The sequence below is a fragment of the Felis catus genome, chromosome C1 (genome assembly GCF_018350175.1).
Source record: "Felis catus isolate Fca126 chromosome C1, F.catus_Fca126_mat1.0, whole genome shotgun sequence".
NCBI classification, from domain to species: domain Eukaryota; kingdom Metazoa; phylum Chordata; class Mammalia; order Carnivora; family Felidae; genus Felis; species Felis catus.
The window spans coordinates 77,297,396-77,314,760 of NC_058375.1; the positions used below are offsets into that span (position 1 = coordinate 77,297,396).

Sequence of the window (17,365 nt, forward strand, 5' to 3'; positions counted from 1 at the left end):
GGCTGTTTTCTAGTGCTGTAAGTTGAAATTCTGAATTAGAATCTAAGGTTTGTTTTATTGTACCATTCAATTATTTCCCTATTTAAAAATGTATCAGATAACAACGGAAAGAAAAAATTAATTTTAAAAGTAAAATAAAACTTTTGTAGTGAATTAATCAGTAAAGGTGATTGTAGTAGTGGACTTCAGTGCCTTTTCTGGGCAGTGTAGTTCTGAAGCACATTAAAGGACAGGATCCCAGGGAGAGGAGAGTGTTACCAGTACAGGAGCAAAAGGATTGGATCAGTTGTCCTTGATTGAATTAGTTTGTTCCTGATTTTTCTCTATTTAAAGATTTAAGTATTGGAGCCATTGGAACAATGATTCAGCATCCTCAATGTTTTACGAGTTTTTTTTTTTTTTTTTTGACATTGCCATTAATAATCAACCTGCTGGAAGAGTCATCTTTGAATTTTTTTCTGATGTGTTCCCCCAAACATGGGATGAATTTCATTGTTTTTTTACAAGTGAAAAGGGGTCAGGGATATTCACTCAGGGGCCATTATAAGAGTTTTCTTTTTCACAGCATTGTCAAAGATATTATGGTTCAGGTGGTGACTTCAGTGAAGAAAATGGAGGATATTTTGAAGATGAGGATTTCATTGTTAAACACAAGAGAGAATCTCTCTTATCAGTGAAAGAAGGAAGGATACAAATGGTTCATAGTTCTTCCTAACAAAAACAGCTCCTCATTTAGATGGGTATCATGTTGTTTTGGGGGTAAATGACTTCTCTGCAAGAAGTTGTGTAAGAGAGAAAACCAGAAAACAGATGCAGTGAGCAAACCATTTGCTGAGGTAGACACTCAGTTGTGGAGGGCTAATTCCCAAACTAAAGAAAGAAAAAAATGCATAAATCCTCCTCCTCCTCCCTCCCCATCCAGTGACTCATATAGCTCAAGAGATTCTCAGTCCCATTCTGATTCTAAAAGTGCTTCTGAAAAGAAATTTTAAAATTTCTCTTAAATTTTCTTTAAAAAAAAAAAAGAAAAAAAGAAACATAGGAAAAATGTCCCCCCCCCCACACACACAATAGAAAGAAAAGAAAATCACATCTAGTGAAAGTGAGGCTGAAAATCTTAAAGCATAACACAAGTGTATTGTTTATCCAGAAGAGTTCCCTCCTATACCTGAAAATTGATTCTTAATTAGAAAAAGTGCTCCCAGAGCTGATGGCAAAGAGAGAGGAGAGAGAGAGAGAGAGAGAGAGAGAGAGAGAGAGAGAGAGAGAGAGGGCGCTACCTAACTTCCAGCCTACTTCACAGCAGAGGAGACTTTCAGTTACTAGGTCTGGCAATAAAATTAAAGGAATAGAACTACGACATTATCAAACTCCTTCCAGATCCAGTTCAAGGGATCGTTTCAGATGTAGTGAGACTACTTCACAGTGGAGGCACGAGATTCAGAAAGCTCAAAGAATGAGGGTATCCAATGGTGAAAGATGAATCAAAGGAGCTTAAGAATGAGTTAGCTAAAACTGAAACAAAAGAAAATCAAAAAAGCCCAGTTGGAGTAAAAGAGAAAAATATAACTGACCATAGGCATGTGTCCAAGAGTCCAAACAGAAAGTAAAGAGGAAAAGAAAGTTTAAGACCATAAATCTAACAGCAAAGAGAGAGACATCAGAAGAAATTCAGAAAAAAAGATAATATAATAAAAACAAGGTGAAAAGGGGGCCAAATCTAAAAGAGGCAATAAGAGCAAACAGAAATCAGAGTTAAGAAAAGCATAACACAAAAAAAGAAAAAAAAAACATAATACAAAGTATAATGGACATGAAGAAAAGAATATGGGGTCAAGGAGTAAAGGAAGGGATCATGAGAATGTTAAAGAAAAGTCAAAGTCTAAAGGAAAAGATCAGGAAAGGGGTAAAATTAAAGAGAAGTTTAAATAGAAATCAAAGAGCAAGTGAGCATGATCACAATAAAAGTGAGACAAATAACAGATGCACATAGTCTAGAAGGGAACGTGATACAACCAAAGGCGAACAGTTACATGGTCATCACTCATCAACAGTTACTCCTCTGTCCTCACTCGTCCTGGGGCCTCAGCCCTCCTCCTAGTACCTCACTCTCATCAGGAAGGAATTGGGCTCCAACAAACACATAGGAGACAGGGTGCCCAGCAGGATTCTAAAAAAGAAAAGAGGGGCGCCTGGGGGGCGCAGTCGGTTAAGCGTCCGACTTCAGCCAGGTCACGATCTCGCGGTCCGTGAGTTCGAGCCCCGCGTCGGGCTCTGGGCTGATGGCTCAGAGCCTGGAGCCTGTTTCCGATTCTGTGTCTCCCTCTCTCTCTGCCCCTCGCCCGTTCATGCTCTGTCTCTCTCTGTCCCAAAAATAAATAAACGTTGAAAAAAAAAATTAAAAAAAAAAATAAAAAAGAAAAGAGCTTTTCTTCTTTTTCCATAGTTGAGGTGTGTCTGAAATACAATAAAATGGTCCCATTTTTTCAACAAAAATTAATTCTACCAGCTACAAAAAGACTGTAAACCAGATGCCACTTCTTAATAGTTTAAGAAACATGTGACCTGGAGAATCAACTCAATTTTGTCACCCATAAAGTGAGGTTCTTTTATCTGACCCCAATATCAAAGGGATATTATGAGAAACATGTATACAGTATCTTTAAAGTGCTTGTGGTTGTCAGAGTAGAAAGTGGTGTACAGGGTAAAACTATAAAATAAAGCATCCCCAAAGGAAAACCAGTTACAATGGTAGAAGGAGAGAAAGAAGCAGTAGGGCTGGAGTGGAAGGGTGCAATCTAGAAGCCCTGATAGAACTAGCAGCAGAAGCAAGGAGTCCCACAGATACAGAGAACAGGGTACAAGAGGGGAAGGTCATAAAGCAGAGAAGAGTAACATCAAGAAAAAAAGATAGGAGAAGGAGGAGAGGTTTATGGAGCTCAGAGAGAGAAGAAAATCAAAGCAGAAACAACAAAAAATACAGAAACCAAGAAAGTTCACACTGGAAAGAAAATGCTGAAGGTCAGAAAAGAATGCATCTTTTTTTTTTTTTTTTAATATTTATTTATTTTTGAGAGAGAGGGAAAGTGAGAGAGCGAGAATCCGAAGCAAGCTTCAGGCTCCTAGCTGTCAGCACAGAGCCCAACACAGGGCTCAGACCCACGAACAGAACCGTGAGATCATGGCCTGAGCCGAAGTCTCACTCTCAACCTACTGAGCCACCCAGGTGCCCTGAAAAGAATCTACTCTTAAAAACATCCTAACAGCCCAAATAATAACAGGGGGGAAAGGCTGATAGAGATCAAAGTCATTCTTAAAATGAGAACAAAGTAGGACAAAGAATTAAAGTTCTTCACATTGAAAAATAAGGAGCATGCAAAGTCCATATCCTCAGTGGAAAAGGAAAACCAAAAATCAAAGGGTTAATAAAATGACCACGCACATGATAAAAATTAAAACTTTGACCATAAAAAAGTTGACTATGAGTCCAGCTCTAGAACACTTGAAGACAATAGTGGATGAGTGAGTTGTGGAAAGTTCATTTCCATTTTGTCTCAAATTTTAAGTTGTAGAGTCTTGCTGATAAATCTTTTTGTTGTCTTCCTCTTTTCATTGTTTTTGGTTTGTTTTATGTTTGTCCTTTTTTTTTTTTTAATGTAGACTTCATCTGAGTTGATCTTTTGATAAATTGCAACCTGAATAATTTGTACTGCTAACATTTTAATAAACTTGAAATGAGAAAAAATATTGTAGTAAAATTCATTTAAATTTCAAAATTTTTAAAAATTTCTAAATGGTAAAAGGTTTATATTTCCAAACTGATCAATACAGAAACAAACCCCAGAATAATGACTTTATTGTGTGTGTACTTTCTAAAGGATTGAAGCCACCTACTGTCATAAGGATGTGCTTCAATGGGCAAAATGCTAATATCAGCTGAATTTTCATTCCTTTTTTGACAAAAAAAATTATAGTTACAACATATATGAGTGCAGGTTTATGCACATTTTTCTAAATCTTTCAGAATAGTATGGGGTTTGGGTTTTTTTTTTGTTTGTGTGTTTGTTTCATTCTGTTTTGCTGAAATACGTAAGAAGTTTTAAGGCATATGTTAGTTTAGGGAAAGGTTTCTGAACTGAAATGTGAAAATAAGCAAGACAAAGATTGCTCTTTTGAATTATCGGCTTTTATTATGTTAATTAAAACAAAACTCTATAGAGCATCTAAGTGCCTCTCAAGCTACATAAAAAAAAATACCCAGTTGATGCATGGGAATTATAAAGATAATTTACACAGTTGGTGAAGAAAACAACCTATACTGAAAGGCAATTAAACAAGAGTGATATCACCATATTACATTTAAAATAGGAAATATATGTGCAGAAAACCAACTAATCATCATTACTCTTCTACTTGTCTTCTGGAATGGATTCTTTTAAAATTCTGATATTGCCTCCTTTCCTTTCCTTTCCACCTTAAATAAGTGCTTCTCACAATGTAACGTGCATGTAACCAACCGAGGATCTTGTTAAAATGCAGACTCTTGGTTCAGTAGTTCTGGAGTGAGGCCTGAGAACTTCTAACTCCAGCTCCAAGGAGTTTCTCCTATTACTGGTCTTTGGATCAGACATCGAGTGGCAAGGCCTTTAACTACTGGCAGCCAGGAAGTGACAAGCTAAAGGATAAGAAGTGCCAGTATTTTCCTTTCCTTTTGTTTTGTTTGTTCCACTAACCAAAACCCACGTTGAAATTCTTAGATTATTTACATAATAAACTTAGTAAACTTAGTTTAGTTTACTTCTCTTTGCCCTAACTTTCTCCTCACTGGTATCTTCTCTAGTCCCACAAAAGTAGAAGTTCTTAAATTAAAAAAAAAATTTTTTAATGTTTATTTTTCAGAGAGAGAGAGAGAGGCAGAGTGTGAGCAGGGGAGATACAGACAGAGACAGAGACACAGCATCTGAAGCAGGCTCCAGGCTCTGAGCTGTCAGTACAGCTGTCAGTGGGGCTCGAACTCATGAACCATGAAATCCTGACCTGAGCTGAAGTTGGATGCTTAACTGACTGAGGCACCCAGGCGCCCCAATGAAACATCTTTTAAAAAACATTTAATACACCAAACATACTGAGCATCATTGCTTAGCCTAGCCTGTCTTAAACATGCTCAGAACAATTATATGAGCCTACAGTTGCACAAAATCATCTCACACAAAGCCTATCTCATAACAGAGTGTTGAATATTTCACGTACTTTATTGAATACTGTACTGAAAGTAAAACAGTTTGGTTGCATGGGTACAAAATGGTTTGTCAGTGTATGGTTGTCTATCCTCATGGTCCTGTGGCTGACTGGGAGCTGCAGCTCCTTGCTCCTGCCCAACGTTGCCACAGAGTATCCTATGCATATCACCAGCCTGGGAAAAGATCAAAATTCACAGACCAAGTATGGTTTCTATTGAATGCATATCATTTTCACACCATCATAAAGTTAAAAAACTATGAGTCCAAACAGAAGTTGGGGACAGTCTGTTTGTATTATTTCACCCCTTCCCCATGGGCTATTTAAAGTACTGCTCAGTAGGGGCGCCTGGGTGGCTCAGTCAGTTAAGTGTCCGACTTTGGCTCAGGCCATGGTCTCACGGCTTGTGGGCTGCTTCAGACTCTGTGCTGACAGCTCAGAGCCTGGAGCCTGCTTTGGATTCTGTGTCTCCCTCTTTCTGCCCTTGGCCCACTTGCACTCTCTCTCCTTCAAAAATAAATAAACTTTGAAAAATAATAATAATAAAATAAAGTACTGCTAAGGATATTTTTTAAGTATGAACAACCACCACTTACTAAGAACATACTATGCATCAGTCCCTAAACTAAGAGAGGCCTATGCAGTGGCTTATTAAATTCTTGTTTCATACCTATGAGGTAGGAGCCATTATGCCAACACTGTGAGAAAAATACAGCCTGTTAAGGACTTTTTTAACTGAAAAAAAAAAAAAGATGAAAAAATTGAATCCAACAAAGATTTTTGTGTAAAGCTCTGTTGTGTGGTTCATCGAAATATATTTAAACTTTATGTTACAAAATGGAAACCGTAGGGTTATTCACTCATGGAAAGAATACCCAGTGACTAGACTCCTTTAAGAGATCAGTCTACTTCTTAAGAACTACTACACTTAACTTTCCAGGTAAACACTTGCACAAAATAAGGCATGTCTATGATAAAGCTGTTAATTTGCCATTTGTTTTACTTATGAAGTGAACCTACCCATGTGTTTCCAAAATTGGCTTGATAATAAAGAACAACCTGAAGTCTTGTTAAAACTATAGAATTCCCAGTCCCTTTCACCTGGCGATTCTGAAACAGGTAAGGTCTAGGAATTTTTATATTTAATATATTATCCATATGTTTCTTATGATCAGGCAAGTTTGGGAAACATTTGTCTTTGAATAAAGCTCATGTTTCTTAGCATTTAAAGTCCTCCACAGTCTGGCCTTAAGATACATTTCAAACACCTCCTACAACACTAACCTATGTTTAATATTACCTATTTATTATTCCCCAAATAGATATTTTCCTCCCTAGGAGCTTTGCTCAAGCTGTTTCCTCTGCCAGAATGTTCTTCTCTCATGTGTTTGTTCATCAAGATCATGTTCATCTTTTAAAGCTCAGCTCAAATTTTAACTCCTGTATAGGGGCGCCTGAGTGGCTCAGTCGGTTGAGCGTCCGACTTTGGCTCAGGTTATGATCTCACGGTCTGTGAGTTCAAGCCCCGTGTCAGGCTCTGTGCTGACAGCTCAGAGCCTGGAGCCTGCTTCGGATTCTGTGTCTCCCTCTCTCTCTGCCCCTCCCCCGCTCATGCTCTGTCTCTCTGTCTGTCAAAAATAAATAAACATTAAAAAAATTTAAAAAAAATTTAACTCCTGTATAAAGGCTTCCCCGACTCTATGGTCAGGATTATGTTCTCTCTCCTATGAACTCCCAGAGCTCTTTAAACCTCTATTGCAGTGTTTCTCAAGGTGCAATCCTTGGACCAGCAACATCAGCATTTATTTGGGCATTTGTTAGAAATGCACATTCTCAGGTCCCAGCCCAGACTTACTGAGTCAGAAACTCTGCGTATGGTGCCCTGCATTCTGTTTCCAAACAAGCCCTCTAGATGACTGCAATGTACCCTGAAGCTTGAGAACCACATCTCTAATGTATTCTGTATTTTATTATTGCATTACTATATGTCTTAGTTTCTCTCCCAGAATGTAAAGTAGGCTCCATGAGAGCAAAAACAGTATTTTCATCATTTGCTTCCTTTGCAGTATCAAGCAGAGGGCTTTTGCTTAGCAGATCATAATAAGTCTCGTTGAATTAAATTGCTATTTCTTTAGTGTCATAGTCTATGTATGCAAGATGAACAGATTGCAGTGCACCAATTTTTCATTTTAATGGTGTTTAATAACCTTTAAAGGTTGTAGCATGATTGATTCAGATGCAGAAACATGCCAATTGTAAAGATGACTAAAATAAAGGAACTGGTTGCTCTTATTTTTCAACATGGTAATAAAGCTTCTTAGTTTTGTTTTAAGCTTTTTCTCTATGCTTAATATATGATGCCTCATAAATGTTTACCAATGATAATAACAACAATCTCATCTGGGAGTTTCTCTTCTCTACTTTTCTCATCTCTAAGGCTTTTATGCTTAAAGAAAAATTCCTAAAATTTCTTTTATTTATTTATGTATGTATGTATGTATGTATGTATGTATGTATGTATTTGTGAGTGAGAGTGAGTGAGCTTGAAAGGGGGAGGGGCAGAGAGAGAGAGGGAATCCTAAGCAGGTTCTGCACTGTCAGTGCAGAGCACAATGTAGAGCTTGAACTCATTAACTGTGAGGTCATGATTTGAGCTGAAATCAAGAGTCGGACACTTAACCAACTAAACCACTCAGATGCCCCTAAATTCCTAAAATTTCTTAAGTGGGCTTCAACTTCACCTGTATCTATAAATAAATAGAATAATAAACACTTCTTAGACTGCCTATACACTACTTATCAATAAATATCAGTAAATTTGAGAGAAAATTCATGGGAAAATAACATGAAATAGTGTTTGCTAAAGGTCAACGTAACAAAGTTTTAGGATTCACCATACTGGAAAACAAGCTAAAGGAAAACAATCTATGTTGATTAATGTTTTATTTATTATTATTTGAAGTTATATAACAACAGTTTCAGACAGCCACAGATTCTTAAAAATCTTTAGTAAAACAAAACAATATTGGTGAATAATCCATACAATAAACAGATTCAGTAACCTAGCATCATTTCTTTTCATAGAATACCTTTCTTCTTGTTGAGAAAATTAAGAATAATTTTTTTTGTTTTTTGTTTTTGAAGAAAAATTTTTAATTAGTTCCTGTCAAAATCCAATCAAGATGTATTTAATAACCAAATAATTGCTAAGAGCAACTTAATTTTCAGCTTACTGAAACAAACCCACTGTGAAAGTGCTTTTCATGAAGTTACAATAGGAAAATGAATCTGTCCAAATATTTTGTTGCACATCAGTCAACAGAACTGATCAAATCCAAGAGAAAAAAAAAATTGAACAATTATGAACTACCTTTAAAAAATAAAATGCTTGCTTTATAACTGGATGTCTTTATACTTTGTCTTATTAATATAAGATACATTTTTTTGGTTTGTTTTACAAAATACCATCAAATATTCCCAGAAAAGACTTTATTTCCTCAGCTTCATCATCAGGATGATACCTACTGGGGGGGAAAGCAAATATAGAAATATATATAGATTGCTGAGAGGTAATATATCAAATGAACTTCAATATGCATAACCTTAAGAAGTCTGTTGGGGGGAAATCAGATTTCATAAACTGTGAGAAGTAGGGACCAAACATCTTAGGTATTTCTTTAAGCATTTAAAAAAGTAATATTTAATCAATATGTGAACAAGTCTGTAAACCTTGACTATTAAAGAGAGATAGAGAAATTGCTATAGTTAGCCATAGAAGTGACCAGTCATGGGGGCACTAATTTGACTTAATATGCCTTTTCACCGAACCTGTACAATTGTGAAAAAGCTCCATGGCTAAAATACAACTTGAACTTTTGAAAAACTAGCAAATCTCATTTGGATTTTAGTAACTTTACACTTTACATTATCAACATGTTGTGTTCAAATCCTTAAAAAAAAAGTTTAGCAACAAAATATATTTTCATTAAAAGTATCAAACATATATTCTCAAAAACTGACATACTTAAAATTATGAATTGTCTTAAGGGTTTAGGTCACCAGGGGTATAACTTTTCAATGTCTTTAAGTAAATAAAATGTTTAGGTTATCTTTAAAATAAATCAAGGAAAAAGGAATGCTGAATTTCTTCACAGAAAGTTTTTATTGGTATAGTCTTGAAAGACTTTAAAGAATTCTTACCTGAAATCAATTTCCTTTTTACATTCATTGTTGCTAATAAAGAAATCCACTTTCTCAATAAAATGTGAAGAATTTGGTATTTTTTTAGAGTGAGTAAAGCACAGCTTTTCAATCTCTGGTGACAGACTCTGCTGTTTTCTTTCTTGTAAACAGACCTATATTTTGAGGAAAACAGAAAAAAAGGCAATCACTGAAAGTTTAACTCTTCAGGCAGAATTTAAAAGAAAAACAATGAAGTGCTTCTTACAATATCTGCATTTCCAGCTTGTGGAGGCAATTTTGTCATGGAGGATGCATCAAACTTGAACACAGGAGAATCTGATAAATAAATATCTGGCTTCTCATGTGATGAAACAACACTAAAAATCAAAATTAATTATTTTTAAAATATGGGAATAAGAGAAACAAACCATCTTAATTAGATCAATAGTGATTCTTTGGGGAAGATGATTATAGTCTGTCATATTTATTACAAAAAAAAAAAGATGCTCTGTTTCTTAGACTCATGGAAAATCTGGTGTTATCTCCTTTCCTTTAGACAAAATACCACTTTATATATATATTTTTTACTTTTTTTTTTGAGAAAGAGGAAGAGTGTGAGCACAAGCAGGGGAGGGGCAGAGGGAGAGGGAGAGAGAGAATCTTAAGCAGGTTCCATGCTCAGGGCAGGGCTGGACGGAAGGCTTGATCTCACGACTGTGAAATCATGACCTGAGCAGAAATCAAGAGTTGGACGTTTAACTGACTGAGCCATCTAGGTGTCCCCCAATCTATATATATTTCAAATTAGATAAAAATACTATTTTTAAAAGGCTACAGAAGTAATCATTCAGTAATTTTCCTTAAAATTGGGTCTCATGCTTAATTTTCTATTACCTAGCAGTCTGTAAATCTTTTCTAAATCTCACTTGGCTCAACTTTTAATCTCCTTTCCCTGCTCTGGTCTCACTGTAGATAGACACCTTTATTTCTCTTCCAATCTAAAACTACACTAGGATTCACCTTCAATCTTCTGTATTAAATCTATTCATTAAAAAACATTTATTATTCACTACCATATGCTAGATATTGTACTAGGAGCTAGGTATGAAGAGGTAAACAAATCCTGAGGGAGTTATCATCTAGTAGAGGAGCAGACAATGAGTAAACAATAAATACACATAATTATAGATCCTGAAGTTATATGAAGGAAATTAATTAATATTACAAGAAAAAGTGTGAAGACATAAGCCCACTTTAAAAAGGTAGTCATGAATGCATGTCTGAGGAGGTGACAATTTAAGATGACACTCAAAGGCTAAAATATGATAGCCATGTAAAGAGTAATAAACACCAGTTTGCATTCCCACCAAAAAAAAAAAGAAAAAAAAAAAAAAGAGAGGGAGGGAGCCAAAACATAAGAGACTCTTAAAAACTGAGAACTGAGGGTTGATGGGGGATGGGAGGGAGGGGATGGTGGGTGAGGGGTACTGAGGAGGGCACCTGTTGGGATGAGCACCAGGTGTTGTATGGAAACCAATTTGACAATAAATTTCATATAAAGAAAAAAAAAAGAGTAATAAGCAGTGGATACCGGTAGTAGAGAAGTACATGTATTGATAGGATTGAATCTTTTTGTTTTTGATCAAAAGCAAGGAATTAAAATAGTCAAAAAGGGTACAAAAGGAAAAGCATGATTCCTTCCCACCCCAAATCCTCAGGTCCCACAGGCCTTCTTTCTAATTCCAACTTATGGCACAATTTTTTCTTTAGAGGCTACTTGATAAGGATTCCCTTTTAAATCCACTTATTTTCTGTTCATCACTTTTAAACTCTCCCCAAATTATTTATAGCTTCTAAAAGTATGGCTCACCAAACTGTCTATGTGCTTTGTTATCTTCCTACTTTCTACCTATTTTTTGCTTCTCTACACCCACAGCTTTGTTCTACTTTGATGCTTCTAATCCATTTATTTTGTATGACTCAGAGTTAGAACCAATGAATGGAAATAGTAAGAAGACAAATTTTAGACAAATATTCTTAAAAGCTATTGAAAGGTCTGAGAGATCCAAACATGGATCAGGCATGTTGAAGTGAATGAGCTCCTAGTCACTAGAGCTGTTTTAGTAGAGATGTCATGAATATCTATGGCAATGACGTTGGATGGTGATTCAAGTATCTTGCAGTGGAGAAACTAAATGATGCTTAAATTAAGCACACTTCAGCTCTGGAATTCTCTGAAATCTATGATTCTATGATGTTGATAAGTAAAATGACTAAATAAGAGCAAAAATACCAAGAGACACCACAAATTTCATATTTTTTTTAAACTAGGAGAAATAAATAATCCTTAAGTAAATTAGACCCTGAATAAAAAGTTGTCAGTATTTCTTTTGGGGAAAGTTTTGGCTGTGGTTATAATTACTCTCCTTGACTTCTAGCCAAGTCCACTATCCAGATGCACTTCGCATTTCTGCAAAAATACTTCAAGTTGAAGTTTCTTTTTTTTCTTTTTACAATTTTTTAAAGTAGGCTCCACACCCAATGTGGGACTTGAACTCACAACTCTAAGATCACAAGTCTCATGCTCTACTGACTGACTGAGTCAGCCAGGTTCCCCAAAATTGAACATTTTTAAAATTACTATTTACTTTTACAAATGTCTGTGTGTCTTATATTCTCAGATTAACATCTTTGTGTACTCACTTGCCATGTATTTTTTCCCTCTTCCTCAACTACTGTAGTATGTGCTATCTATGAAATGTTTCAAAAATCTACTTCTCAGTTCCCATCACCTCTGCTCTAGTTTAGGCCTTACCATAACCTGTCTTTTGTGCTGGCCACCATGCTTCTCATGGTCCCACCTTCTACAATTCAATCTCTCTCTCTATATATATTATATCATATACCTATATCTCATCTACAAATAATTTTGTCTCATCAAATTGTTTATCCTGTGCATAAGTATCTTGGAAGGCTTCCTACTGCTTACTATGGAGACTAAAAACTAGACTATACCTGGAGTGGGGGTTGTTATAGATTATATCACATTTTTAAAAATTAGTTTTCAAAATTTAAGTCAGGAGATGTCACACCGAATTTTAGATACCTAGCTTTTTTTGAAAATCAGAATATTTGACAACACTAGATACTTACTTGCACAGCAACAACTGGCTGGACCTGAGTAGTGGTTGCTCCTTTTATTTATTTATTTATTTATTTACTTATTTTACTTTTTATTATTGAAATATAATTGACATACAATGTTATATTAAATTCAGGCATATAACTTACTGATTCATCAATTTTATACATTACTCAGTGCTCGCCACAGTAAGTGTATTACCATCTGTCACCATACAATGTCATTAGAATATTTTTTTTTTGCCATAGTATATATATATCCATTTTATTTTTTTTATTTTTTTTTTTATGAAATTTATTGACAAATTGGTTTCCATACAACACCCAGTGCTCATCCCAAAAGGTGCCCTCCTCAATACCCATCACCCACCCTCTCCTCCCTCCCACCCCCCATCAACCCTCAGTTTGTTCTCAGTTTTTAAGAGTCTCTTATGCTTTGGCTCTCTCCCACTCTAACCTGTTTTTTTTTTCCTTCCCCTCCCCCATGGGTTCCTGTTAATTTCTCAGGGTCCACATAAGAGTGAAACCATATGGTATCTGTCTTTCTCTGTATGGCTTATTTCACTTAGCATCACACTCTCCAGTTCCATCCACGTTGCTACAAAAGGCCATATTTCATTTTTTCTCATTGCCACGTAATATTCCATTGTGTATATAAACCACAATTTCTTTATCCATTCATCAGTGGATGGACATTTAGGCTCTTTCCATAATTTGGCTATTGTTGAGAGTGCTGCTATGAACATTGGGGTACAAGTGGCTCTATGCATCAGTACTCCTGTATCCCTTGGATAAATTCCTAGCAGTGCTATTGCTGGGTCATAGGGTAGGTCTATTTTTAATTTTCTGAGGAACCTCCACACTGCTTTCCAGAGCGGCTGCACCAATTTGCATTCCCACCAACAGTGCAAGAGGGTTCCCGTTTCTCCACATCCTCTCCAGCATCTGTAGTCTCCTGATTTGTTCATTTTGGCCACTCTGACTGGCGTGAGGTGATACCTGAGTGTGGTTTTGATTTGTATTTCCCTGATGAGGAGCGACGCTGAACATCTTTTCATGTGCCTGTTGGCCATCCGGATGTCTTCTTTAGAGAAGTGTCTATTCATGTTTTCTGCCCATTTCTTCACTGGGTTATTTGTTTTTCGGGTGTGGAGTTTGGTGAGCTCTTTATAGATTTTGGATACTAGCCCTTTGTCCGATATGTCATTTGCGAATATCTTTTCCCATTCCGTTGGTTGCCTTTTAGTTTTGTTGGTTGTTTCCTTTGCTGTGCAGAAGCTTTTTATCTTCATAAGGTCCCAGTAATTCACTTTTGCTTTTAATTCCCTTGCCTTTGGGGATGTGTCGAGTAAGAGATTGCTACGGCTGAGGTCAGAGAGGTCTTTTCCTGCTTTCTCCTCTAAGGTTTTGATGGTTTCCTGTCTCACATTTAGGTCCTTTATCCATTTTGAGTTTATTTTTGTGAATGGTGTGAGAAAGTGGTCTAGTTTCAACCTTCTGCATGTTGCTGTCCAGTTCTCCCAGCACCATTTGTTAAAGAGGCTGTCTTTTTTCCATTGGATGTTCTTTCCTGCTTTGTCAAAGATGAGTTGGCCATACGTTTGTGGGTCTAGTTCTGGGGTTTCTATTCTATTCCATTGGTCTATGTGTCTGTTTTTGTGCCATAGAATATTATTGACTATATTCCCTGTGCTGTACTTTTCATCTCTGTGACTTATTTATTTTACCAGTAGAAATCTTGTACATCTTAATCCCCTTTATCTATTTTGTCATCCACCACCACACAACCATCAGTTTGTTCTCTGTATTTAAGATTCTTGTTTTTGTGTTTGTTTGTTCATTTGCTTTGTTTTTGTAGATTTCACATCTAAGTGAAATCACATGATCTGACTTATTTCATTTAGCATAACACCCTCTTGGTCCATCTATGTTGTTGTAAATGGAAAGATTTCATTCTTCTTTATGGACGAGTAATATTATAGATACAAATATATAAATATCTCATATCTTCTTTAGCCATTCATCGATACCCACAACTTGGGCTGCTTCCATATGTTGGCTATTGTAAATGCTGCTGCAAAAACACAGGGGTGCATTTTCTTTTTGAATTAGTGTTTTTTTCTCTGGGTAAATACTCAGCAGTTGTATTACTATAGTTGTATTTCTAATTTTTGAGGAATCTCCATACTGTTTTCCACAGTAGTTGCACCAATTTATATTCCCACCAACAGTGCACAAGAGTTCCCTTTTCTCTACCTCCTCACTCACTATTTCTTGTCTTTTTGATATCACCCATTCTAACTGGTGTGAAGTAATATCGCATGGTTTTGATTTGCATTTTCCTGATAATTAGTGATGTTGAGCATCTTTCCATGCGTCTGTCAGCCATCTGTATGTCTTCTTTGGAAAAATGTCTATTCAGGCCCTCTGCCCATTTTTTAAATTAAATTGGTTTTTTGGTGTGAGTTGTAAAAGTGTTTATATATTTTGGATATTAGCCCCTTATTGGATATATTATTTGCAAATATCTTCTCCCATTTAGTAGGTTGCCTTTTTGTTTTGCTCATGGTTTCCTTTGCTGTGCAAAAGCTTTTTATTTTGGCCTAGTCCCAATAGTTTATTTTTGTTTTTGTTTCCCTTGCCTGAGGAAATATATCCATAAATATATTGCTAAAATTGATGTCAAAGAGATTATTGCCTGTGTATTTTTTTTAGGAGTTTTATGGTTTCAAGTCTTATACTTAGGGCTTTAATCCATTTTGAGTTTATTTTGTATATGGTATAAAAAGTGGTTGTGTCTATTTTTTTGCCAGTACCATACCATTTTGATTAATATTTTTTGTAGTGTATCTTTTTTTAAGATTTTATTATTTAAAATTTTTTAATGTGTATTTATTTTTGAGAGAGAGAGAGAGAGAGAGAGAGCGAGCGAGCATGAGTGGGGGAGGGGCAGAGAGAGAGAGAAACACAGAACATGAAGCAGGCTCCAGGCTCTGAGCTGTCAGCACAGAGCCCAACGCGGGGCTCAAACTCACAGAGTGTGAGATCATGACCCAAGCCAAAGTCGGATGCTTAACCAACTGAGCCACCCAGGTGCCCCATTTAAGATTTTAGTTTTAAGTAAGCTCTACACCCAATGTGGGGCTCAAACTTACAAACCCAAGATCAAGAGTTGTATGCTCTACAGACTGAGCCAGCCAGGTGCCCCAGCTTTGTAGTATACCTTGAAATCTGTAATTGTGATATCTCTACAGTTGTGCCTTTTAGATGGGACACTCTGTGGTTGGCCTTGGCCCACTACATCTTGAAGGTGGTTTCAGTTTGTGAGCCCTGACCTACTGGATATGGTAAAGTTATCTAAATATGGCATTTGAGGCTCTTTACAATCAGACCTCAGCACTCTCAGCCTCAATGCTGTGACCATACAGACAACACTTTATTGACCCTTGAGCATGAGATGCCTTTTCAAGCCGTATCCCTTCACACATGCTTCTTCTATCTGGAATGCCTTATCTTCCTCTTTTCTACCTGTCAAATTCCTACTATTTAGTTTTCAAGTCTTTTGAGAAGTGAAAATTCCTGCGCACCGGCCCTAGAGATCATGATATAGTAAGTCTAGTGTGGGGCCCAGGAATGTGTTTTTTTTGTTTTGTTTTGTTTTTTTAGGAATGTGCACTTTTAATATATTTCAATACTTTTGAAGTAGTTGGTCTGTCAATAGATCTTTGAGAAACACAGCTCTAAGAGTAAGAAGGTTCAGGTTAGTTAATACCTTATAGCTTCTCTGACATCTAATGATTTGATCCCCATTCTCCAATTATATGTCAGGAGGATATACACTTGTAAAGTATTTCAAACCAAAATTCCAAAACTTGCCTTTTTGACATTTCTCCTTGGAATTTGCTCTTTGACTCTTGAAGGGATAGCTTACTTCCCTGGATACTTGAACTCAAAGTGTTTCTAAATCCTATGTAAAGAGATAACATTTTGAAGTAAAATGTCAGGAAACAGAAGAATGGATCTTTTCAGAAGTTCTACAAGGGCTGTCTCCAACAGATATGATCTGATTAAAGAAGGAATGAATACTTCTCACTAATCACATTTAATTTGCATAGAGAAATAAGGGAGCAAAGCTAAGGGAGTAAAACTATAAACACACGGGTTAGCTTATTAGTCACTATACTAAAAGGTCCCAAACCACTTTTACTTACTTACTTAACTCATGTAAATGATCAGTTTGAATTTCATTCTATATTTTCAATGGTCTGCATGTAGCTAAGTTCATTTAAAGTGCTATATACATGACATTTATTGAGACTGATTTTTCCAGTGTCAAAGCTATGCCCTCACAGGATTAAGCTACCTCAAAGAATCAGTACAAATTGCCTCTTAAATTGCAATACACATGACTATTAATTTTGAGGTAGGGACTAGTAGTTGTACAGCAATACAGGAAATTGTGCCTACTAACTCCACATCATATATTCTCCTGACCTATTTTGTGAACGTGGTGAAATCCTATTCCTTCTGGAAGGAATAATAGCTCTTTAGGCAATTCTTAGAGCCCTAAAACAATAATATTTTGACTTCTAATTGCTTCCCTTAAGAAGATTTTTTTTTTTAAAGAGCACTGGGGTGGGATACATTAAGAGGCAACTATAGTTCTGAAGGACTGATTTCCTTCTGTCAGCCATCAGTATCTCCATTTTGCTGTCTTCTCATATACTTACCAAGATTTTCATTTTCTGTTTTAGTGAGATAGAGTGAATCTGCCAGTAATTCAGAAAATTCAGTCCCATTATTT

General features: G+C 36.2%; 1 protein-coding gene and 1 pseudogene across 9 annotated transcripts in view; one reads left to right on the forward strand and one right to left on the reverse strand.

The window, feature by feature from the left end:
- Positions 1 to 376: 376 nt before the first annotated feature.
- On the forward strand, positions 377 to 2,062 carry LOC101095908 (annotated as a pseudogene).
- The window catches only part of HFM1 (helicase for meiosis 1), a 169,840-nt gene continuing 154,285 nt past the window's right edge, over positions 1,811 to 17,365 (reverse strand). For 4 of the 9 annotated variants that reach the window (XM_045036179.1, XM_045036180.1, XM_045036177.1 and 1 more), the window contains exons 36-40: positions 16,438 to 16,528; positions 9,686 to 9,797; positions 9,439 to 9,593; positions 5,251 to 5,413; positions 1,811 to 2,170 (exon numbers count right to left, since the gene is read on the reverse strand). In XM_045036179.1, the coding sequence (XP_044892114.1) occupies positions 2,069 to 2,170; positions 5,251 to 5,413; positions 9,439 to 9,593; positions 9,686 to 9,797; positions 16,438 to 16,528 (623 nt within the window). In that variant the 3' untranslated portion in view covers positions 1,811 to 2,068. Of the gene's footprint in view, positions 2,171 to 5,220; positions 5,414 to 8,164; positions 8,763 to 9,438; positions 9,594 to 9,685; positions 9,798 to 16,437; positions 16,529 to 17,365 lie in introns of those variants that run through there. The other 5 variants (XM_045036175.1, XM_045036182.1, XM_045036174.1 and 2 more) reach the window with 4 other exon arrangements.